The sequence below is a fragment of the Eptatretus burgeri genome, chromosome 1 (assembly GCF_056783735.1).
Source record: "Eptatretus burgeri isolate ZD-2024b chromosome 1, Ebu_testis_v1, whole genome shotgun sequence".
NCBI classification, from domain to species: domain Eukaryota; kingdom Metazoa; phylum Chordata; class Myxini; order Myxiniformes; family Myxinidae; genus Eptatretus; species Eptatretus burgeri.
Window position 1 is genome coordinate 11,556,564 of NC_140961.1, and position 26,315 is coordinate 11,582,878.

Consider the following 26,315-nt stretch of genomic DNA (forward strand, 5'->3'; position numbering starts at 1 on the left):
TAGAACTTTTTGACATCTTTCATCTTTGCTTTAGGTGGGAAGCGTCCTCGACTTGGCTCGAGTTTTCTTTGCCATTGCTGTTTGAAATGATGTTTTTGTTAACATTCTCTTCACCAAACTCTCTTACCGTGGCCCAGGGCGGGAACTAATGGACCTGTTTCACTGTAGGGTTTTCAAAATTCAAACAAGAAAGCTACTACGTGCAGCACAGTTAGCTCCACTTCCCATGATGCCGAAATGTTTGAGCCGACACACATGTTTTTCATTAATTCAGATTTCAAACTTGTGACTGACATGTCACTCGGAACCTTGCCATAGTGATTCAGCTATCCTGTCATCTTCACTTGACGTGTAAGAATGGTTCAAATGCATGCTTTCCCCACCAGGGATCGAATGCTTGTTGACATAACTCAAACATGTATACCCCCTGTCCCTCAGCTTGCTGTATATTTAAACAATCTCTATCCTGAAAGTCTGACTCTCATTTTGCTCCTTTCTTGTGTATATTTTTCTCAAGTATCTCTCCAGTGTGTGTGTATGAATATATATATATATATATATATATATATATATATATATATATATATATATATATGCACACATATATATATATATCTTTCGAACCACTGACTCACTGATTGATATTAAAGATTGGTACCTTCAGGGTGATGCAGAAAGCTAAACTTTTGTGTGCTGATGGACATCGAGGCTGGTATACCAGAAAAAAATCACACAACCTTTGGAAAGCATCCGTAAATGAAAATATAAATAAGTGAAGAAAAAACAATATATATATATATATATATATATATATATATATATATATATATATATATATATATATATATATATATATATATATATATATATATATATATATATATATATATATATATATGAACGAAAAGGGCACACGGTAGAGCACATACCTCCGCCATGCAATGCCTGATCCACTGGAACATATCAGGCCCAATACATTTTTGAGATATACGATACATTAGTTTAGCGTTATCTCTCTATGGTGAAGAATGAGTTGAAAAATTGTCACATCCGGATCCGGATTCGGATCTTCACCAAAATTGAATCAATTCTTCCTTGTCACACACCCAACATGTCCACCAAGTTTCATCCGAATCCATCCACAACTTTTTGAGATTTCCTGTACACAGACAAACAAACAGACAGAAAGGGGTGAAAACATAACCTCCTTCACTTTCGATGGCGGAGGTAATTATCAAATGCAGTTTTTAGGGTGAACCCCGTGAGTATATTGTTGTGGTTACCAAATTCGCAAACCACCATTCAGGTCCCTTAGGTGAGATATCTCGGTAAGTATATGTGTAGTTAGGCCCAAACCCGTTGTCTAGTGGGAATACATGTCATTTATGCGTGCTGCGACTCTTCAGGATAGCCGTTTTTCTTTTACTATCTTTAATTTGGACCAACCGCCATTGTTACCACCACCAACCACCACATCAACCACCCACCGCGGCGCCGCTTCACGTCACACCTCGCAACCGTCGCATCGCCACCGTTCTTGCGCCGCTTGTGGGTACCGGTGTTGGACTCGTGCAGGGCGCGCGCCGAACAGCGTGTACAAAACCACGGATTTTCCACTTCAAAAACGGATCAAAAACGACACACGCCCACTTTTGTTCCGTCCAATCGGTGAGCAAGGGGCGATTTGGCCCCGCCCCCAGGGCGTTGGAGGGCGATCGATATATGCAAATTTATGGATCAAAAAGCATTCACGCCCACTTTTTCTCGGGCCAATGGGGAGCGAGGTGAAAGGTCGAAGGGAGGGGGTCAAAGATGAGAGAGCGAAGCCACGGGGCTGATATAAGCGACCGCGTTCGTCAGTCAAGGGGGATAAGAGTTAAGACTTCGCGGGCGGTGGAGTTGGGAAGAAGAAGCAAGAAGGAGTTGGTTGTCGTCGTGTGCGTTGGAGTCGGAACGGAGGGGACGGAGCTGTGGAGAGGCGGCGAGGGCAGACGAGGGGGTGCTCGCGTCGTGCAGGGAGCTGCACACCAGGGAGGCCGACGGCGCGACCTGGCCGAGGTGGAGACGCTCGTCGCGGGACTCGAGGCAGAGTGGAAATCCTCTATACCCCGAGCATCAGCAACCCCCTCCTGTTTCCCCCCGCGCTGAGATAGTGCGACAAAGGGGGCCCCTTTCCCACCCCCTACCAGACACTGTCCGCGAGGCCCGCGGAGTTGAGGCACCATCGCCGCTCCGCGTCTCATCACCAGACGGGTAGGCCCGACCCGGTCTCGGCCTCAGGCCCGCCTCATCCTTGAGGGTATTCTTTTCCTTGGTTTTGAATATGTGTTGTCGGCGCCGTCTGTGAAGTAAAATTGTATAAGTGTTGCCGTGTACTCGCGTAATCGGTATTAGATCTGCATTGTCGCATTTGCTTTTTGTGTAAAATTGCATTGTGTTTCTTTTCTTTTCTATGTGCTTTTGGTGGAATTGAATATGTGTGCTTTCCGTTCATCGCGAATAAATGTGCTTTGTGTTGAACTGTTTTCCGCTTCGCTTCGTCATTTCTTTCATTGAATCCTCATCTTGCTTCACGTAAAGGGTTGGTAGTGGGCTGAATACGCCCGATAATTAATCGAACCGTCGAGGCCGACGATAACACCGCTCGGTTATCCCGATAGTACGGAACGGGTCGCTTAAGTGGCCCGTGTCCGAAGTCGACCTGCGGCGAGGTGCGATCGCCCGGTCTACCCTCCGCGTGGGTACTTAGGTAGGTCGAATTTGGCGAGCAACCCTATCCCACGCGGGGGCTGATTGGCTCGATCGCGGTGAGACCGAAAGGTCCACCCGTGACTGGTTCCCGGCGTTAGTCCGAGAGGGTCACGACTGGATTGTCCGTCCGGTGGGCGACGTGCCGCGATTCGAGTTACGTGGCCGTCAGCACGCCGGCGGGCGCGAATCCGCAACAATATGTATGTGTTTCTGTGCATATATATATATATATATATATATATATATATATATATATATATATATATATATATATATAGAGAGAGAGAGAGAGAGAGAGAGAGAGAGAGAGAGACAGAGAGAGAGACAGAGAGAGAGAGAGAGAGAGAGAGAGAGAGAGAGAGAGAGAGAGAGAGAGTATATAGAGAGATATTTAGAGTTAAATTTACATTTAGATAAAGATATAGCTCTAGATATATATATATATATATATATAGATTTTGATATATATATATATATATATATATATATATATATATATATATATATATATATATATATATATATAGTTATACTTATAAATATGGATGTATAGCTATATATATATATATATATATATATATATATGTATAGATATAGATGTATAGACATAGATATATATATATATATATGTATATGTATATATATATATATATATATATATATATATATATATATATATATATATATATATATATATATCTATATATATTTATATAGATATAGTTATAGTTATAGATGTAGATGTATAGACACATATACATATATAGATATTGTTATACATATATATATATATATATGTATTGATATATGTATTGATATAGTTATACATATATATATATATATATATATATATATATATATATATATATATATATTGATATTGATATAGTTATAGTTCTAGATATAGATGTATATCTATATATATATATATATATATATATATTTTTTTATTTTTTTTTTTTTTATATATATATATATGTATAGATATAGATGTATACTGTATAGCTATATATATGTATAGACATAGATATAGATGTATACTGTATAGCTATATATATATATATATGTATAGACATAGATATAGATGTATACTGTATAGATAGATAGATATATATATATATATATATATATATATATATATATATATATATATATATATATATATATATATATATACATGTGTGTGTAATATTTCTTAACTTAATGCCGGTGCTTCAGTATTTTAAATCGTGAGAGGCAATCCGATGGCAGTTCACTCCATTTGGCTACACTGCCTAACAAACATATTGTTTCGAGCCCGTCTCTTGTTCTCCACAAGACATCCTGAAGATTTCACCAAGACGTCACCCCATGAACCTGAAAGTTCACTCGCCCGAGCTACTCCCTCACACGTTTCCCCAGCAGTCAATAGGGTGAATGGTGTTTATCCACTGGCTTAAGGTACAGACTTGTGTTGAAAACACATTCTGATTCAACTCCTCGATGATACGCTGCGTACGGTGTTTGACGTGCCATACGTTGGATAACCAGATCCCACGTTGTTGTGCAAATTGGATAAACTACTTAAAAGGTAATCAGATGTCAATAACTTCACAGTCATGGTGATTTAAAAAAAAAAATCATTCTCACGCCGTGTGGACAGTTTGTACTGGGACTGATCTGACTTGGAGGAGCCACATGGGACAGTCTCATGCCTGGAGGGATCAAATGACTGTCATGCTAATTACCAGCCAGACAATTACAACTCAGATAGATTGTCAGGCCAGTACACCATGGATAGGAGACCAGTAGTGAAAGCATTACAACATGGCTTTGTAGCCTTTTGTCTTAAAACACAAGGAATCCATTCCATGTGAGTAGTAAACTAAAGCCCAATTAATGGAAGGTGCACAGAAGGTAGAGCCTGCTCCTCAACCTTTATATGACGCTGTGAGTATCCACCCATATTACACCTTTTACCTGCCCGACAGGATACTTCATAGGAAACACACTGACCTTTTGTTTAGTCTGTGTTCGATTCCTGACCCGGTTATAAACTGTTTAATTTGGTATTTCACATCACAAAGTGCTTCCTCTACCAGCGGGATGTTAAGCCGGGTGTCCCTTCTGCGAGCATTGGTTGGTGGACGTTAAAGATCCCACGGTACATGAGTTATTGCCGGCACCCTGAACAAATTACAAATTCCTGCCAAAAGTCAATTTTGGTCGAACCTCAACCCTGGCCAGCCGGTTCGTGAAAGACTTGAGCCAAAAACTTTCCCACAGTTAATAATTGGAGTCGTAGATAGATTAATTCCTCACTAGTGTCACAACATTCATTCATTCCTCACTGGTGTCACAACATTCATTCATTCCTCACTGGTGTCACAATATCCCTTCAATCATCTGCAGTGAGTTCCAAATGTGTGTGAAACACTGCTCGCACAATCACACACAATCACGCACAATCAAACACAATCACGCACAATCAAACACAATCACACACAATCAAACACAATCACACACAATCAAACACAATCACACACAATCAAACACAATCACACACAATCAAACACAATCACACACAATCACACACAATCACGCACAATCAAACACAGTCACGCACAATCAAACACAACCACGCACAATCAAACACAATCACACACAATCAAACACAATCACACACAATCAACACAATCACACACAATCAAACACAATCACACACAATCAAACACAATCACACACAATCAAACACAATCACATACAATCACACACAATCACACACAATCACACACAATCACACACAATCACACACAATCACGCACAATCAAACACAATCACACACAATCAAACACAATCAAACACAATCACACACAATCAAACACAATCACACACAATCAAACACAATCACACACAATCAAACACAATCACACACAATCACACACAATCACGCACAATCAAACACAATCACACACAATCAAAAGTTTTTCTTTTGAAGAAATCTTTGAACCTTTTGCGTGACTTCTATTCCAGTAGCATATGAGGAAACTCATCACATCTGTTTAAACAACAAAAAACAGGTGTAATCTCATTTGGAAAGTACACAGAAGGGGACGAGCACCTGTGTTCAGTATCACTGGTGCACGACCATTCATTCAAGGTTGGGGAAAAGACTTTTTGACTCCTTGCACCAACTTTTTATGAATTCACTCCGTACTTACAACCTCCGGAAACCATCTTACATTTCCTTCAACACCAATGTCTCTTACCGTCACTTCCAAAAGCTGGGCTCGTCCTTTTGATGCATTATGTTGGTAAACTACGAACAAGTGAGGCCTGGTGTTGCTTTAACGATTAAGGTGGTTGGCTAACGATCCTTGGGTCTTGAGTTCAAGCCCCTGTCTAACCGTTGAATTAACACCATGTGGGGTTGACTCAGCCTGCCATCCTTCCAAAGTTGGCAAAATGAGCACCAGCTTGCTGCTAACAGGTAGTCTCGATGCCAAACAGCCATTTCAGGGCAAAGCGTGCTTTAGCGTCATTATGAAGTTTTGTTGATTGATTCATCATCTCTGAGCTATCCTGAATCAGAATCAGCCGGGTGCCAGCAGTGCCGGGTGAAGGCATGGGCTTTACGGGGCCCCCGCCAGCTGAGGGCCTCCAGAGATTAAGTAAAATTAATTTACTGTGAAAAGTTACTTAATTTGTAAATGCAGAATGAAAGTTATAAGTACGCTGAATTATCTCTTTAAAAAGGGCTCAATTAATATACTGTATAATATACTGGAATTTTTTTCTTGCCCATTATTCCAACTAGTTGGCGCTGGCAATCCTGATTACAATGAGACGATCTCATACTCGCTTAGGGCCAGGTCAACAAATCGCTCATTCCATCGAAACTTTCCTGATTGTTCTTTCGTCATTGCTTTGCGGTCAGCAAATAACTTCAACATGAAACACTGGAGCTTCAATCAGCTATTAAACTTCTAAATTAAACTTTGCGAAGAAGCCAGAAGTTTAAGGTGGAAACATATCTACCCATCATGGATAAGTTATGCTCAGCTATTTCTCATCGCATTGAAGCGTAAAAAAATGTTCATTCGTTGTTTGGTTTCCTGGTCGAATTTCCAACAATGAACGATGAAGACATTTCAACAACGGCAGCCAAGTTTCAGAAGATTCACTCAGATGACATCGAGCCTGGATTTGTGCCAGAAATTGTTCACTTTAAAAAAACTTTGTTGGGCAATTTGATGAATTCAGGGACAAGCCAGAAACACCGCAAGCTTCTGATATCTACACCCTTGTGGTTAAAAAATGGGTTAACTTCTTCATTCCCAAATGTTGAAATAGCATTACGGATTTACTTGTGTTTAATGATAACTAATGCGACTGGAGAGAGAAGTTTCTCCAGGTTGAAACGTATTGAGAATGTACTCAGGTCAACAATGACACAAGAACGACTTGACAGACGAGCTGTCATGACAATTGAAAATGATGTTCTCAAAATTTTTACAATTTACTGATTTTTGGAGAAATTTGTTACCAAGAATTTAGGCAAAGCAAATGTTTGAATTTTAATTTTGTTTAGCCTTGTCAAATTAATTTAATATTTCAAAAACTTCTTTTAGTTTTGAAAATATCACAATATCTCTTCTCTCTTTTTGTGGTGTTCCACTTGCACCCATCGATGCGGGCCTAATGTTGACGCTATGTCGTAGAAGTTGAATGAACTGATTTCAAGAATCCGAAATTCGATTTGCGTGCTTTTTGGTAATTATCACTGGGGGGCTCACAGTATCTGTAGTCCAGGGGCCTACAAAATCGTAATCCGGCCCTGGGTGCCAGACTCGCATCCTTGAGGAATTTTTTTTAGAGGCGAAAAACAAAATGGCCAACACCGACTTTTGATAAATTCTGTTTTGGGCTTTATCTTCACTTATAATACACTTCCACACACAATTTTGGAGTCTACTACTATGTTTCATGCTACAGGCAAGGTAAACGTTGATGATTCTCTCAAGATTGGATGACAACAGATGGCGGAATTTGAATCTGGATGGCCAACAAGCTTCAACGAGACACGAACCAAGAAAGTGACCCTGATGACTTCGACCAAAAAGAGCATCAAGCTGGATGGAAGGCCAGTATATGATACCGAATTGATCTACACCCGAGTCATATGTCTCCAACAATACAGGGATATTGATATCAAGGATGTCCTCTCTTACGAACTGTCCCCTGTCCCAGCCTCCTTGTTTGATGAGAGCGGTGCGATGCAGGCTCAGTCGAAAGCAATCCTGAAGACGATACTCCAAGTTGAGCAATCAAGTCGAATCCAAGGTGTTCCAGATGCTGTCATCATCGATGGATGCGCCATGTTATGGACTGTACATTGGCCCACAAATGGTACAGTTGAGGATTATGTGATCAACTTCATGGGAACCATCAAATACCACCTGAAGTGTTGTGACGTATTCCTGATTTTCGACAGGTACATCAAAATCAGCACAAAACAAATGATGAGATCCAGTCGCGCAGGTCATGATTCAAGTCGAAAACATCAACTCAACTTACACACAACACTTCCAGCGCAAAAAGTGGTCCTAAATGTAGCCTACAACAAAGTACCACTGATCGATTTGATCTGTCAGTATCTGATGACCCACATTGTGGACAACCAGCCCAAACTGGTGATCACCGGAAAAGATCCTACACCAGTACAGGTATGGAACAATTCCCCTCTCCAGAGACAGGATCTGAAAACTCACCATGAAGAAGCAGATGTCATCATCATCCATCACTTAGTTAGAATTGTGTCAGGTGTCAGTGGTGACTCGCACATCAAAGTGGTCTGCGCCGACACAGATGTCTTTGTCCTGTTGATTCATTTCTACCTCGAGGAAAAGATGACTATGGATGTCAGCATGGAGAGTTCGTGTGCTGGGAGGGCGAACGTAGACATTCACCAAACAGCACTGAAACCCAAAAGCATCGCCAAATATCTGCCTGCTGTACATGCTGTGACCGGATGTGATACTGTGTCGTATTTGTTTGGCATTGGAAAGGCCACAGCGCTGAAGGTACTAATGGGCGGACATCATCCCACCTTACTTGGTCAGCTGGAAGCAGACGAGAAAAAGATGATATCTGAGGCAACTACCTTCATTGCTGCCTGTTGTGGTTCCAAAGTCGAAGGTGATATGTCCACATTCCGGTATCAGTTGTGGAAGTCTAAGATGGCCAACTCCATGATTACCTCTGCTCCGAAATTGAAGTCGTTGCCCCCGTCGCATGATGCCTTTGTTCGACATGTACATCGCGCTCATCATCAAGTCATTATATGGAAATCGGCCACTCATTCAGACCCTCCGAACTTGGATCCCATCAAGTATGGATGGCAAGAAGGTGAGGACGGTGCGACGTTGTGTCCAACCACACTTCCACCTGATGTATCTGCTGCACCAGTCACCATTCTGCAGCTGATCAAGTGTGGATGCTCCACCCGCCGGCCATGTTCCACCGGGAGGTGTGGTTGTGTGGCAGCACAGATGTCATGTTCGATGTTTTGCGGTTGTAATGCTGGATCAGACTGTCGTAACGAACAGACAAGGGCAGTAGCTGCTAATCATGACGATGACGAAGATTGAACATAATGTAGAACATTGCATCCTTAACAAAGGTAGTATTAGTTTGCCTAAAAATAAAAGGTAACTTCAAAATCATATACATGTACATACTTACTTTAGGACATAACCCAAAGTCATAGTCAACTATCCACACGTATCCGGATATATTTGTGTAAAAATCGTATTCCAATATAATCATCAATTCATTGATCATTGCAAGTAAGTTACTTCAGCCGTCATTAACTATTATTGTACTTCGTATTAATATATGAGGGTTCATCAAATTCAATTTTTTACTCGAAGTGATCAGCGGAACTGTAAAAATAGCCATTTTTCATATTAAAATGGTGGCCATCTTGAAAATATGAGACAGGTCTTATAATATACACCTTCAATTTTATCATTATCGGATTCCTTGACCATGAAAACATGGTAGTGGACACCAAAATTGTGTGTAAGTGCATTAAAAGTGAAGATTTTGCCCAAAACAGAATTTATCGAAAGTCGGCGGTGACCATTTTGTTTTTCGCCTCTAAAAAAAATTCCTCAAGGGTGCGAGTCTGGTACCCGGCTGATTCTGATTCAGGATAGCTCAGAGATGATGAATCAACCAAAAAACTTAATAATGATGCCGCAACACGCTTTTTCACATTTCCGCTGGACTAAGGGGCATTACATCAGCGGCACAGCTGTGCCCACAGAAAATGATGCAACCAGCAGCCACAGGCTGCGTACAAATAAATAAAAATGGAGAAGTAAACACTATGCTGTATTGTATTCGAACCTAGAACCTCGAGCTATTTATTTTCTGTCCAACAGGTGCTCAAACAGGTTTGTTGTCTTCCCGAACATCCCAACCGAGGACGTCGTCTTCGATACTGTTGAGAGCATCGAGCATCCAGCACGCCCTGGGAATGGGATGTTGGACTTGTTCAGGCAGTCAGAAGCCAGGACTTTCAAGAACATCTGTTTGCATCACATTTGTCTTGCAGACAACACAATGTGTCTCATGATTAGAATGCTGAAGTTTTTTTTAGATCCTCGTGGAGGATCTCCAGGTCTTACTCACGTTGTTGTTCTTGTGGACTTTTTTGTTTCACAGCCTACAGTTTTCATCGAAACTTCCTGAAACTTGGCGTATATATGTAAAAATACCCTGCGCAGACAGTAACCATCTCCGATTTTGAAAATTCCGCCTCGAAAAAAAAGTTATGACGTCAAAATATCTCCGCTAATGGAAATCGCCTAAAAAAATTATCTCCGAAACTAGGCAAGCTTTTTGAATTCTGTTTGCGGGAATCAAGCCGGGCATTAGCAGAGATAATTTATCGCAAACCTGATACATTATAATGACGTCATATTCGTTTTTATGACGTCATCATTCAGAGGACGAGGATCTTAGCTCATTTCAGCTTGTTTGTAATAATATCTGGAATCTTTTGCTTTCTTTGTGCATTGACCGTGTGTTCAGCCTTCAATAGGACATGTGATCCGGTTTGCTCCCCCCCGTGTGGGAGAGAGAGAGAGGGACAATGTATGAGGTTCCCATCCGATGTCTTGTCGGGTGCAGGCACAACATCCCCGGGCGCAGCGATTTGCCATCCGAGCCGAGGGCAGACCACTTGTGCTGAGGCTGCACAAGAACGAGTAAGTCTTCCAGGAAAGGAAGTGATTCACACCCTGAGTCGTTTCCACATCCTCCACTCGAGACTTCTCCTCTTTTCCTGCCTTTTATCCACGCGTTTGTGGATCCTTCTTTTAAGGAATTCAGCACCTCTGCATGTGCTTGCAATCACAGCTGGGGTCTTGTATTACTCATTGCTGACTGTGCTCGTCCATTCTCGCAGCTCTTGCTCTCTGTTCAGTGCAATGTTTGCTCCTTCAGTGAGAACCTGGAGTAAACATGTAAACATTATTCTAGTTCCATTGATGATTTTTTTTTAAAGTGTCAAAACCTCAAATATGTGAAATCCTGTTAAACCTGGTGTTGGCTTAGTGGTTAGGGTGGTGGCTAGGAATCCTAGTGTCCTGAGTTCAAGCCCTGTTTGTCACTGAATTAACACCAGGGGATTGACTCAGCCTGTCATCCTTCTGAGGTCGGTGAAATGAGGACCAGTGTGGCAGCCAAAAGGCTGCACACGAAGGGAAGGGGTATCGACGGATTGGTTAAATCTGGTATTGGTGTCACACAGGCATGATGGGCCGAATGGCCTCCTCCTGTTCCTTAAATCCCTTGTAAATCCTTGTTGTTATGGGATTTAAAACACTTGCTTTAATTGAAATTGTCATTTAGCATTTCGCGCTTGTATAATATAATATTTCAATTCGCGGAAAAAAAAAATTTCCAACACCATCCCTACATCATGATTACTACCGTACTCCATGATAATATAGATAAACTAGAAGGGCACTCGGCGGAGCGCGTACCTCTGCCACACAATGCCTGATCCAAGAGAACATATCAGGCCCATGAAATTTTTGAAATATCATGTTATCCAGTACTATATCGTTGTTTGGCCCCATCTCTCAATGGTGAAGAATCACTTTAAAAATTAAATAATTCTCGTATCTAGACCCGGATTCGGATATTCACCAAAATCGAATCAGTTCGTCCTTGCGACACACCCAACCTGTCCACAAATGTTTGAGATATCCTGCACACAAACAAAGAAACAGACAGACAGACAGACATACAGACAGAAAAGGGGTGAAAAGATAACCCCCTTCACCTTCGGCGGTGGAGATAATAATCATTCTTTTCGTTCCGTCCGACACATCGGGTTACCAATTCAGTGTCATTGGCTGGGGGCGCGCAATCCTGGACCAGGTTGCCATTCCGAAGCAGTTTTTACTGCTTGGCAAATGTACAACATTGATAAATTTTAAAATACAATTGCTTCCTGTAAACGCACAACCTGTTCCGAACTTTTATCCACCCCACTCCATCCCCACAGAGACCTCCTGTCGTCAGGTTTTACGGAAGTTCACTATTTGGAAAATGGAACCCGTATTGCAAGCACATCGCACAGCAAGGTTAGTTGGTTGGTTGTTTATTGCCTCCATATCAGGTGCTGTTAGTTGGTTGGTTGTTTATTGCCTCCATATCAGGTGATGTTAGTTGCTTGGTTGTTTATTGCCTCCATATCAGGTGATGTTAGTTGCTTGGTTGTTTATTGCCTCCATACCAGGTGATGTTAGTTGGTTGGTTGTTTATTGCCTCCATATCAGGTGATTGTGTTTAACTAATTGCCAGTTGTCCATCCGGTGCTCCAATCTGTGGCCATTTTATCCCAACACGCGACCCACCAAATCACAACCCACTTGAGAGCAATGCAGTGTAAGAGTTGAACACATTAGGGTTTCAGTTATCATTCAGTTTCTTGTACACTTCATGCACCTTTGAATGGGAATGGCACCATGGAATTGCTGAGTGGTGAGTTTTATGGATCTTCGGTTTGGTGGTTGGTTTATTTATTTATTTATTTATTTATTTATTTATTTATTTATTTAATTCTTTCATCCACACTCGACCAGTACGTCGGCTGTGAACGCTGTATAATAGTACAGTAGATTAAAGAAAAATCGTTCAGATTGTGAAAAAAGTGTGAAAGTTGGCACACATGTCCATTTTTATATGTTCTTTCATACAAGAGCAGGACACACCTGATTAGAATACATTTACGGTCGCCATCTTGAATTTCAAAATGGCCACCATCGAAATTTTCTTTTACGATATCTCAGTCACCAAGAGACCTAGCATAATGAATAAAGAGTCTAATCCAATGTTTTCACACACAAGGAATCCAATAAACACACTTAAAATTCTCTATTGTCAATCTTTCTGCTTTAAAATGACATATACACTGTCCCAAGTATAGTTCATCTGGTCGAGATACAGTTCTGACTTCAATCTGTCTGATAACATGTTCCTGCACAATGGCAAAGTTCAGTGCATGGGGAGAGATGCACAGAAACATTTGCATGGTGGTCTGCATGCCTTTTTGCAGCCGCATTTGATCAGCTCTGTGCAGGATTTGTCCGCCTCGGCAAGTGCTGTCCAGAAAGGTATCCACTGTTCAATGGCATTCTTCGTCCATCCCCAGTCGCATGGGCTTGGTAACTGCTACTTAGATATCAGCGCTTGGCCCCAGATGTGTCCTGCCTAGTAGGTCGACCTCTTGATATGTTCCGTGAGGGCTGCCTTTGTGGGGGGTAGGCGATCTATTTGTCTTCCTTTCGCGAACAGAAGCTTCCTTGCCTGATTCACCTCAGTGCATTCACTGGTTCTATCATAAAGATGTATGGCGAACCTTTCCAGTTGACACACATTCTCATCTGAGACCGATGAATGCTCTTGAGATAAACTCAAGAAAGTGTCTGTTATATCAGGGAAATTGGTCCAGGTGTCCCAAGTGGTTTTCTTCCCAATACCACTGAATGACGACGACGTGTCACAGCCAGTGAAGGCATGGAAGAACAGAAGAGCTTTGGCCTTATTTTCACCAAGACTGTTTGCAATCGTGTGAGCCGGTATTAACCTTTAATGTTTCTTGACTCCATTTGCAACCCATAGTTCATCAAGGGATAAAGATAAAGATAAATATGGCAATTGCAAGGACAACGACGTCAGTGTCGACTGACCTGATGAGGATTCTGTGATGGCCATTTTGTGCACAATGGAGAGCATGCACAAATAACCTCGTATCGGCTTCTTCATGGTTGCATGGAGCTGGAGAAGATTCTATGTTGCACTCTTGGGAAGAGATGACATTGGTATCTTGTGTGCTATGTAGCTCCTTCTCTTGTGTGGATAACTTAGCGACGCACTGTGATAGGTAATGATACAGCTCACTCTTATTTTGGTCCACGTGAAGGGTAGCATACTATAGGTCTCTGCCGGTTCTGCGGAATTGGCGTAGAATTTGTGACAATAATGCGGCTCCCCGTTCCCCTCCTCTTTTTCGTTGAACGCTTCAAACTGTTGTCAATATACCGATCCCATATAACATCCAGACGTTTTGTGTTTTGCAGATTTCTCAGTACATAAGGCAAGAACACATTTTCAGCATCGTCTCCGAATGTTGAGCCGGACTTAGGAAGCAGCATATTGACTCTAACAGATCCATCGAGAATCTTGGCATCTACCTCTGGTGTACCACACTCAGAAGCCGTACTGGTAGCCAGCTTGTCGAAACATCCAATAAGGTCTGATTTAGTACACTGCCTCAGTTCTCCCATCTCTGAAAGAGAAGGTGGTGATCCCTGGTTTTCATGACTGAAGAATTCATCCATGTCCCCTTCTCGGGACTGACAAGATATGTACATTCTGCCAAACAACTCACAGTTGCTTTTCAGAGTCCTAATTTGGTGTGATGTTCTGGAGTGTTTTGAGGGTGAAGTCTTGTGGAAGGGAGCCATGTTGTTCTTTGGTATGATGTCTGAAATTGGTTTTACTTACTGCTCCAAGCGTTCAGCAGCATATGTCATATTTTGACTGCCCATTTGCTTCCACATTCCTCAGCCTAAAGATTGCATCTTCTGTCATCACCTCCATTGTGTCCAGCACGTTCAGATCATTTGTATCTTCTGTGAAGGGATTACCTAATTCTTCAAATGTTGCAATCACAGTTTTGATGTGTTGGGCAAATTTCAACTGAGTGGATTGTCCCTGATCATGGTGCTCTGTAGATTTTGTGGAAGTAATTCCAAATGAATTCTCCAACTCGTCGATGATTCGAGCCACTTCAGGACGAGCTGTAATCCACTTGATCAAAGCAGAAGGATTATCAGTGATTCCAATCACACCGCCATCTCCTTTGATGTGATCATTCATCTGTTCGTGGGATTGGTCCATAGCCATAGTAGAGAAAGTGTGAGGTGATCTCTGCACCACAAAGTTACCCTTCTCAAATTGCTCATGAACTGACGGCACTTGCTGACGAAGCTCTACCATGTCCTTGATATGGATAGGGAGCCATCTTGCATAATTTGTATGATCCAAAGAAAACATCCATGGAACAATTTGTCCAAGGCACTGAACGTACAACTCAAAGTTTGCTTCATGCAGAAAATGCACAAATTGCAAGAGTAGAAGTTCAAGATCCAGAACCAAAGCCCAGTATTGGAATTAAGGAACCTTACTGCAATTGACTTGATGCCAAGTTTCAAAATCCATTGTGTCATCATCTGGCCCAAGTGATTTGGCATATGTGATGTACGCAGATTTCCGAAGGAGGTGCAAAGCTGCTGCCGTTACTTGATGTACATAGCGAAACCTGGTGACATGCGAACCCTTCAATATTACATCAGCTCGACCAGATGTTGTGTCTTCAGATTGCACAAGAACTGCTGTCCATCCGCTACCACTGAGGAAATCTCCGAGTAATTTCAACACATTCATCTCTATGTGGAGACCTCCCATTACCACCACAAATTTATCCTCGCCAAATGGTCTGGCCATGCTCACTGGATTTGTTTCGCAATGGAATATAATGGCTGATCCAGAGTTATCACAGGTATTTGATCAGGGTGCAAATGCTGAATCATCCTCGACACAAGACGCATAGCATGTGCTATCATAGCTGGCGTATGTGCTGGTTCTGTGAACAAAGCCATCAACGCAATGGGTGACACTGGTCTGATCTCAGCTGATTACCTATTGGCATGGTAAGCTGCCCATGAGACAAAGTCTTTGGTATCAAGTTCCATCTTGTTTGATACAAGTTCTAACATTGCACTCAACCAGCCGTCTTCTTTCTCTCTGGATGCGGACATGACGCTTGATTCAGCTTTTACTTGACTTCAACAACTGGTGCATGCAAGTCAGTTTGTGGCAGACCTGCTGGTGCTACTTCTGAATATTCTACCGGCAAGAGAGACGCTACCAATTAAATTGGATAAAGCCATTTCTACACCCTCATAGCATTTGGATATCAAACAACGAGCAAACACTTTTAAGTGTTTAGTTGTTTATGAAAGGGTCCCATTTCGATTTTAAAGCAGAAAGACTGAAAATGGAGCATTATAAGTGTGTTCGTTGGATTCCTTGTGTTTGAAAACATTGGGTTAGACTCTTTATTCAAGTACTTAGGCCTCTTGGTGACCGAGATATCGTCAAAGAAAATTTTGGTGGCGGCCATTTTGAAATTCAAGATGGCGGCCGTAATTGGAGTCTGATCATGCGTGTCCTGCTCTTTTATGAAAGAGCATATAAATGTAGTCATGTGGACCAGTTTTGACACTTTTTTTTCACGTTTTGAACGATTCTGGTGAAATGTTGACTTATTCTACTGTACTCTAAGGAATGCACACCGATCCAGGACGATGGTCGGTGATGAGCTCGTCGTGATTTGTCCTGACACTCTTCCCTGTCCTTCTCCCTGGGGGTCACATTGCTCTCTCTCTCTCTCTCTCCCTCCTCACGCCGGACGTACCGCCCGCTGCAAAGGATCATTGCCTTTACCATGGGGATGTGGAGGGTGTGGAGGGATCTGACGTGAGTCTGAGCACCTGCGCAGGGCTCAGGTGAGTCGATTACCCCTTATTTTTTATATCAAAGGCTCGGGCTCATTTAATGGTGATAAATTTTTTTCAGTTCATCATGTGACTTGTAATAATATTGATGTTAACAATGGAATAGTTGTTTTACTGGAACAAGAAAACTCTTTCCTTGTGGGACCAGCCGGTGGGACACGGGGTGTGGTTGGGGTAGGGGAGGTCATAGGTGTGTGTGCATGTTCGTGGCGGTGTGTTAACATTCTTCTTCTTCTTCTTCTTCTTCTTCTTCTTCTTCCTCTTCTTCTTTAACGGCCACAATTATTCCCATGCTCTGGTGTGGTTTCCCTTGGGGGAAGTTTGGCCCAAGTCTTTCACCAACCGGTTGGTCAGTCCTGCTGTTTGACTAAGTGTAGGGCAGGAATTCGAAATTTTGCCATCGTGCCAATGACTGTTCACCTAATCTTCACAAAGGACATCATGGGATATTCAATATCCACCAACTAATGCCAGCAGACAGGACGCCCAGCCTAACGTGCATCCGAGGTACAGCACACACATTGTTGAACACACAAGAATGGCACACACATAACAATACCACCATGGACATGAGAAGCACTGATGGTAAAAACAGAAACTGTCATCACACTTTGGACACATCATGCATGCAGAACAATGAAAGTCTGCAGAAATCATATAGGAGACCCCCAAGATGTAAGTTATAAACAATCCATATCCAGTCCACATATAATCTGATGGCGAGAAAAATGGGACAATCAATCAGATACATCATTCATGCATAAAGACTCATTTTAGCAACTTTGTTGTCCAAATATTATTGCTGTCTCGTTATTGAACCCTCTAGCTGGGTGAGGCAGACACTGAGTCCCAAAACAGCAAACGCTGCACGACTTGTTAGCGACAATTAAGCATCGTCTCCCACCCAAAAACGCATTGTCTCTGCCATGATGAGCACCAGTTAGGAGGTGTGTATGTATCTCCGATGAAGAGGTAGTTGAGGCGTCAGGGTAGGAGGAGAAAGAATAGATATTGGGATGAGGGGAGTGATCGAGGAATGCATCGGGTTGGGTGTTGGAGAAGGACAATGCATCCTCTATCTATGTTGGTTTGATAAGGTTGTCGATAAACGGATTACTGTGTTTAAAAAGGGATACAAGAGAAAGAAAAGAAAAAAAGAACATCAGGGAAGTTGCTTACTTTGTTGAATGTCGTGCATTGCCTTGTTGCTCCATAAAGAGACAAACCGCTGTTGCATATTTTGGAACTGATGCGGTAATAAAGATGAAACCACTTGTGGAAATGCGTTCGCGCGTGTCGCACATGAAGGAAGTGTGCTTATCTTGTTGGTTAGTACATTGATCTAAATGGAGGAGGAGAGAGGACATTGGGACCATACTTTGTGCAGAGCGTTGGTGCTGCTTAAGCAGTCTCTATGGCTATTGGGCACAATCCTGGACTCCGCCACTCTGACACAGTATACCAGCATGCTGGCACTCATTTTGCCGACCTCGGAAGGATTACAGGCATTGATCTAATGCTTATGGAGGAAAATGTACATAATATGGAGGGGAGTAGGACTCTCTCGTACAATCATGTCAAGTAGATCAAATCCAACTCCAATCACTCCATGGTGCACTGTGTGTTGACCTCAGCAAGAACAGTGCTTGCAAAATACGTTTGTTCTGGGAAGCTACAAATTATTTGATCATTAAAAGTTCTCCATTGATCCAGTGGTTATTGTTACTGGAAAGCTCTGACCATGAGGCAAATTATCTTGTCCCGCGATACAACAAAGTTTTGGACCGTGCATGCTCCTGCGGCAACTAAGGAGCGTTCTGTACGTCTCAAACCTAACTGGTGTGATGACGATGTAAAGGAGGCCAGCTGAGCTCGACGACACTCTGAGTGACGACGGCGTAAGATGAAATCAGATGCTGATCTCAGGAAGTTCATCAAATCCCGGCAGAATGTTTGCGAGACTATTTCGGAATGTTTCTGTAAATGAGGACGAATTGAGCAGAACAGTTAAGAAATGTCTCTCAAAGACCTGTCTTTATGACCCAGCTCTAACCTGGCCCGTTAAGAGACATCTCCCTGTTGTGCCTCACGTACCGTCACAAATTGTGAATTTGTCTTTGTCCACTGGTGTTTTCCTGGAACTCTGAAGTCCTCTGTAATCACTCCAGTTTTGAAAAAAAAGCCTTCTTTGGACAATGAAGATTTGACTATAGACCTGTCTCAAATTTCCCATTTCTCGGCCAATTATTTGAAAAGGCTGCATCAGAATAGGTATCTGATTTTGTCATTCGAAATGACCTCCTTGATCCTTGGCAGTCTGCATTTCACATAGCACATAGCACTGAAATGGGTCTAGTTTCAGTACGGAACGACTTACTTTGTGCCATTGATGATCAACAGGCAGTGGTCTTTACTAACGGTTGATCTGTCCTCTGCTTTCGAGACGGTGGATCTTGCTATTCTCACATACAGGTGATCTGAAGACTTTTGTCCCTATGATAAAGCCCTTTCTTGGTTCCAGTCATCCAACGCAGACAGATCTACCAGGGTCCATACTGCTAAGTCTTTCTCGGGTGACCAACACCTAAAATGTGGCGGACCTCAAGGGTCTGTTATTGGCCCACAACTGTTCACGTATTACATTCGTGTCACTCAACGTTACATCCACTATCATGTACTGTGCATGCGGATAATATTCAGTTGTAGGCAATCTTTGACCCGATCAGATCTGGTGACGCTACTTGCACTCACTTTAGTTTCTCTCAATTGCTCGAAGACATACAAGCATGGCTGATGCGTAGTAAATAAAATTGAATTCTTTATAGCTTCTTCACCAAACCACTATAAACAGATTTGTAATTATGCTTTCAGCTTCGACGGTCAGGAGATCTCTCATTCCCCTATGATCCAAAACTTAAGCGTGATGTTTGATCACGACATGAGGATGTCTGATCAGGTCACGCAGTTGCCTCGCTCTCTTAATTTGTCCGATCTATAACGTTCATCACATCAGGAAGTATATGAATAGTGATACTTCGTCACCTTGGAATCAAAAGGTTACGTGTGACAATTGAAACTTTGTTCGTTCGAACCTTCTGGTACTCAGGCGAAGACTTGTCATCATGGTGTTGGTGCATTCGTGCTGTCGAGGCTGGATTACGGTAGTTCCTTACTTGGTGGGATCGCTAAACAAGATTTTAATTGATTACAGAAAGTGCAGAACAAGTGTGCTTGTCTGATGTTTCAGCAACTTAAATGGTCCCATGTGACTCCCATGTTAAGCCAATTGCACTGGCTCAAAGTTGCAAGAGAGAACACACAATATAGATTCTATATTCAAAATTATAGAATAATTCTTCAAACGTTAAGGTCCTTGCCGTCTTCTCTTCCAGTACAATCGCATCATCATGTTTTACACAGCAGACGACATCTTACTCGTTACGTTCTACAGCAGATCCTTCCCTTGTACATGTATTCGACAAAAACGCAGGCTTATCGTTCCTTTCAATCAATAACCTCAATGATTTGGAACAAACTCCCAATTTCAATGAGAAATCACATTACTAATTCACATGCACGACAATAGTGGCGTATGGTAGACGGGGTTTGAACCTGGGTTCACTGTAATCATAAACCAGGTGTTCCAGGTAGGCCGGAACACTACCAGATCAACCTGCTTATTCGATTATGACTGCAGTTTTGTTCCTTTTTCCAGCGGGTGGAAAGTTGTTTGCTTGTGGTTGCTGCATTAAATCCCCCAAAGTAGTTGAATCAAAAAAGAGGAACTACTTATTGTGGAGAGAATTTTAAACCTGTTGTTATCCCACGCATGAGAAGCGAAAAGCGGGGTCAAGCAATTGGTTCATTTCTATCTGTCTGCTTGTCCTCTCGCCGAACGTCGGTTTATGATCGAGGAACAATTTCATATTTATTGAATGTTATATTTTGAGCACGAATCGGAAAACAATCCTGTAGTTTAGCAGGACTTTGGCTCTGAATACGTCCCGATTGTGCGCGCAGAGAGAGGATTGAGATAATTTTTTTACGCTTTCTGCTTGTCTGGCAGTCAAACGAATTCGAAAATCATTCCAAACAGGAAACTTACTGTTTTTAAGAATGTCACAAAGGACACAAACAACAGGCAAAAATAGCTAATATCACGCGTTAAATAAGGCGGCGTACAAGACGCTGCATCAATACCTGGTGTTGGCGCAGTGGTTAGGGCAGCGGCTTAGGATCCAAAAGGTCCTGAGTTCAAGCTCCGTTGAGCCACTGAATTAATACACCAGGGGGTTGACTCAGCCTGTCATCCTTCCGAGGTCGGCGAAATGAGTACCAGTATACTGGGCCGGTGTATACCCCGGTTAAAATAGGTGTACCAGATCCCTGTGTCGCAAGAGGCGACCAGGGTTGAGTCAGGAAGGGCATCCGGTGTAAAAAATGTGCCAAATCACTATGCGGATCATATGGATGATCCGCTGTGGCGACCCCGAATGGGAGCAGCCGAAAGAAGAAGAAGAAGAAGAAGACAAGACGCTGCATCAACAACGATAAACTTCCGGAAATTTATTTTCTACAACCTTTAAAATCTTTATTTTATTTAAATTTAATGATATACTTAAGCGATGTGGAACACAAGTCACCTTTTGGCACCTTCAAAACCCTTCCGTTTCGCAGTAGTTGAACAAAATATTACGGCATTTCACGTCATCACGACCAATCAAATTTGCCGCTGGTCCATGTCCGTGTTTCTCAAAACTACATGGGGTAAAGTGTTGTATGGACTCTGTCGTTGTGTCTGGATTTGTATGAATACATGCCAGGAGTCAAAAGCGTCTCTTGCCAATTTCGGTGCCATGACCATGATTTCCATTCCAGCGGCATCAGGAAGCTAATCAACCACTGGGAAAAAGAAATCTGTTAAACTTGCTGTAAATTATCGGCATGTAGAAATTTTTTCTCCCTCTCATAAAAAGATCCCATGGTCTTTCGACAGATACATCCTCTGTGCAAGGCCTGGAAGACAGAGGCGGCGTACTCAACTTTGAACTACCTCGTCTGGGTTCGATTCCCAATCCAACAATAAACTGTCACTCTGGCGTTGTGTAAACTGGGTGATGTATCAGAGACACACCGTCCAGATAATGGGATGTTCAGTTGGGGACCTGCCACTGCTCTTCGACGTTAAAGATGCCAAGATGTCTTTCGAAAGAGTAGGGGGAAGATCACTGGCACTTTCAACCGTCGGTGTTACTGCTTGGAAGTCTTGGGAGTTGTGAGCAGCTCTAGTTCGCTTTGAAATAGTTTTCTGCGTTGTCTTATGGTACAAACTTTGTCTTTCTTTGCTTGTATATATATCACCTCCCCATTATCCAGTTGACTCTGAAAATAGAGGACGAGTATAAACCGACATCAGGATGACTGTTGGTGATTTAAGTGTGAATTTTGTGGTATTCAGATTGAGTCACATTCTGGAATGAAAAATTGGTCTTGTTAATTGTGAGTCACATTCTGCCAGGCTGGCTTAGGGAAGTAAGTTTCATGGAAACAATAGTGACTTCATACTTCACTCAATGATGAGATCACATCCTCCAGAGTGTCTTTGCAGGCCTGACCAGCAAGGGGTCCTGAATGAGGTCATGACAGAGCTTATTGATTAGTGCTGTTAAATCAAAATCTCCCTGCTCTATTGTGGAGAAAGAGAGAGAGATACAGATATATGCGTTGAAAACTTCTCAAACCAAGATCTTTGGTGCTGAAACTTGGTGCTGATGTTTGAGGATCAGGCCTTTCTTGTTGGACGCATCTGGCTACACGACACGAGAGAGCTCCCGGGTGCCTACCATTTTAACCTGTGATGTTGTAACAGGGAGTTCCGATACCTGTACCTCGGTTCCCACACAAGCCAACCACTCAGACGTGCCACTGAGTGTCGGTTTGTGGATGGCTTCATCTCTCCCTGAGGGTGCACTCCGACTGCAATGACCACACAAAGACAAAACTGTGCTAAACAATCCCAAACTCCCCACTTTGGTTCCTCCCCAACCCTAAGTTTCCACTAAATGCAGGTGAGTTTGCCTTCCGACTTCCATATTTGACCAAATTCGGAAAGACAACAGCTGAAAAACTTTCCATGTTCCTCATTGTCTTTGTCGCTAAATGTGTTTATGTTCTACTTCATATGTGGTAAAGAGGAATTGAACTTTGCGGCAGTTATCATTCATTTTGGTTTTTTGTTTTGTGAAAGGAGCAAATACAATCTCTGTGTTGCTGAGTTCACAGATAACCTTTGTACACTAAATGCAAACAGATATGCAAATGGCTCTTGATTAGGGAATGAGCACTGGATAGGCTGAAATTATTACTTTATTAGGAGTGGGGATTGGGGGGGGGGGGAGGATGGCTTTCGGTTTGGAGTTTGCTGCATGTGGACATCGATCAGACCGGCAGTTCCTCCCAGTTCATCAAAGCTAAGTTCCCCGAACCAGTTTTTAGATCCTCTTGGAGGATCTCAAAGTCTTACTCACGTTGTTGTTCTTGTGGACTTTTTTGTTTCACTGCCTACAGTTTTCATCAAAACTTCCTGAAACTTGGCATATATATGTAAAAATATCCTGCGCAGACAGTAACCATCTCCGATATTGAAAATTCCTCCTATAAAAAAAGTTATGACGTCAAAATATCTCCGCTAATGGAAATCGCCTAAAAAATTATCTCTGAAACTAGGCAAGCTTTTTGAATTCTGTTTGTGGGAATCGAACAGGGCATTAGCAGAGATAATTTATCTCAAACCTCATACATCACAATGACGTCATATTCGTTTTAATGATGTCATCATTAAGAGGTCGAGGATCTTAGCTCATTTGAGCTTGTTTTTTTTTTTGTATGCAGTCATTTTGTATGACCACAGTGTATTTTGTATACATCACGGTATGGATCAGGATGCTACATAACAAAAGAAACAAGAGAGAGAATTGCTTTGCAATTAATTCCCCTGCCAATGTGATATTTTAAATAACCCGATGTACATACATGAAGCAGAAACATGCGTCTGACCGGGGTGACAGTTCATAGCTCGATCACGATTTGAACTCCGGCTCGACAGAGAGGCGAGTGTGCATTCCTGTAGCTTATCCACTGACACCCTTTAATTATTATGCTAGTCCCATTAAAGCGAAATATATGAAGGTTTTCGTGTGCAATTTCGGTTTTAGCCAGACTTTTCGCACCAGGAAACACATTCCTTTATTTGGGTGGTGTACCATGGCACGTTCGGTGCAGAAAATAATAAAAAATAAACCGATGTACATACATGAAGTAAAAACATGCATTATATCTCATCTATAAAGCAGAGTTTGTGTCTGTGGGTCATAAGCGCTGCCCATTCTATAAGCCACAGACTGGCTGAACCCGACCACAAGTCAAGTCGTGTCTTCAGCCGTGGCCCGCCACCCATTCTCTGGTCTACTGCATGGACATGCCAGACTTGTCTGGACCAGAGGATGGTTCAGCCAGACTTGTGGGGACGGGTGTCTCCTATGGGACATGCAGTACTACCGCTATGTCCGAGAAGGGGGTGCCCCGTTGACACGGGTCCTACTCCCCTCCCTCAGAATTTCTCCATGGTGCTTGCGACTCACTGCGTACGGCATGACCCTCTCAGGGGAACCTGTTGGGGTCAACGACGGACATTCCGTTGCCAACTTTAGGTTCCTGATCCTGGGTTGGCCTAGTCGTACGTGATTAACTGCTGGGTCGTTGTGTACTGGATGTCGCCGACCCAGAAATCTCTGAGCACCATGCCCCATACTCCTACAGGCAGATCGTCTTGCCCATCCCGCCAGTTGCGCAGATCCAGTGGAGTGGATCTTGACGCTGGGTCAGCAGTCATCGCAGGGAGATGCTTGTGAATCATTGGATGGTTTCGCGGTGCCAAACTGCTACGGACGTCGACTCTGATTGTCTGGAGCTTCAGTCTGCTGCGTCTGTGCCGTGGTGTTCAGCACTTGAAATGCACTGGAGTACAGAGGAGAGGGAGTGGGGGGGGAGGATAAAGGCCACGTCTTCATCTCTCTCACCTGGTGTCACAAGCACCGCCCATTGGCCAGGCCACGCCTTTCCCTCCAGCCACCCAGAAATCGCTGCCATCTTTTTCACTTTGCATTGCTCCTCACTCTGAGGGTTCATAGCTGCCTCTGATGTACGTATGAAGACTGAGAAATGCTTTTTCCATCATTAAATGAAAGTACCGTTTTTAGGAGGCCGTCAGTTTATTAGCTAGATGTTGTGGTATTTGTAAGCATTAGTAAATGCCTGCAAATGAACGATTAAATGGACGGTTATACGTTATATATTTTGTTCAGCATGGATTGATAAATTGTAAGATAAACTGCTTGATGTATTGAGCCAATTTTGACTGCAGAGGGCAGTATTGTATTGTAATCCTGGTGTTGGCGCAGTGGTTAGGGCAGCGGCTTGGGATCCAAAAGGTCCTGAGTTCAAACCCCGTTGAGCCACTGAATTAATAGACCAGGGGGTTGACTCAGCCTGTCATCCTTCCGAGGTCGGCGAAATGAGTACCAGTATACTGGGCTGGTGTATACCCCGGTTAAAATAGGTGTACCATATCCCTGTGTCGTAAGAGGCGACCAGGGTTGCGTCAGGAAGGGCATCCGGCGTAAAACATGTGCCAAATCACAATGCGGATCATACGGATGATCCGCTGTGGCGACCCCTAACGGGAGCAGCCGAAAGAAGAAGAAGAAGAAGAAGAAGAAGAGGGCAGTATTGTATTGTAAACTGCCGAGTGAAATTCATGAAGGTGCTGGAACGTTCTCAGATGAAATTTCCAGTATGGACTGGAATCGCATTTGCTGGAAGGCACAGGATTGTCCTCTGGTTAATATATAGACCCGCCAGAAGGAGGTGGACGGAGACGGGTGACATGTGAGGAGCCATATGTTCGATCGTCCCCATGCTCGATTTAACTCTGTTGAGTGAACGAGGTGTTGATGTCCAGAGAGGCTGTTAACGCGTGGAGCCGCAACAAGACTCGATGGTTCGACAGCCATGGGGGACAAGGTGAACATGCGTGAGTTGTGCCAGCAGTACTGGGACACTGGGCTGCGGAAACAACTCAATGTGGGAATCGGAGTTGGACATTGTATGTAATGGTGAACTTCCTCATTTGATTCAAAGGTGCGTGCATCAAACCCTGACAGAGGCAAAGACACATTTTGATGGCAACTCAAACGAGGTAATGCATATTTTGGTTCACAGCGATCCTTTTCAGTGTACTTGCTTTTTCACAAGCCTCGACTATGTATACACCTCCCCCCTCCCCTTCCTCAGGAAGGCTTTTCTTTCTGCACAAGTTCACGTTTCTCTGCCTTTTTGCACTAGAATCACTTTTGTCCATCACTT

At 42.8% G+C, this 26,315-nt stretch overlaps 1 protein-coding gene across 4 annotated transcripts in view; it reads left to right on the plus strand.

Moving 5' to 3' along the window:
* Nucleotides 1–26,315, plus strand: part of LOC147033869 (zinc metalloproteinase-disintegrin-like ohagin) — a 154,431-nt gene that overhangs the window by 37,969 nt on the left and 90,147 nt on the right. For all 4 annotated transcript variants that reach the window (XM_085872054.1, XM_085872048.1, XM_085872050.1 and 1 more), the window contains exons 3-5: nt 10,930–11,006; nt 12,314–12,392; nt 16,807–16,883. In XM_085872054.1, coding sequence (XP_085728180.1) covers nt 10,930–11,006; nt 12,314–12,392; nt 16,807–16,883 — 233 coding nt within the window. The remainder of the gene's footprint in view (nt 1–10,929; nt 11,007–12,313; nt 12,393–16,806; nt 16,884–26,315) is intronic.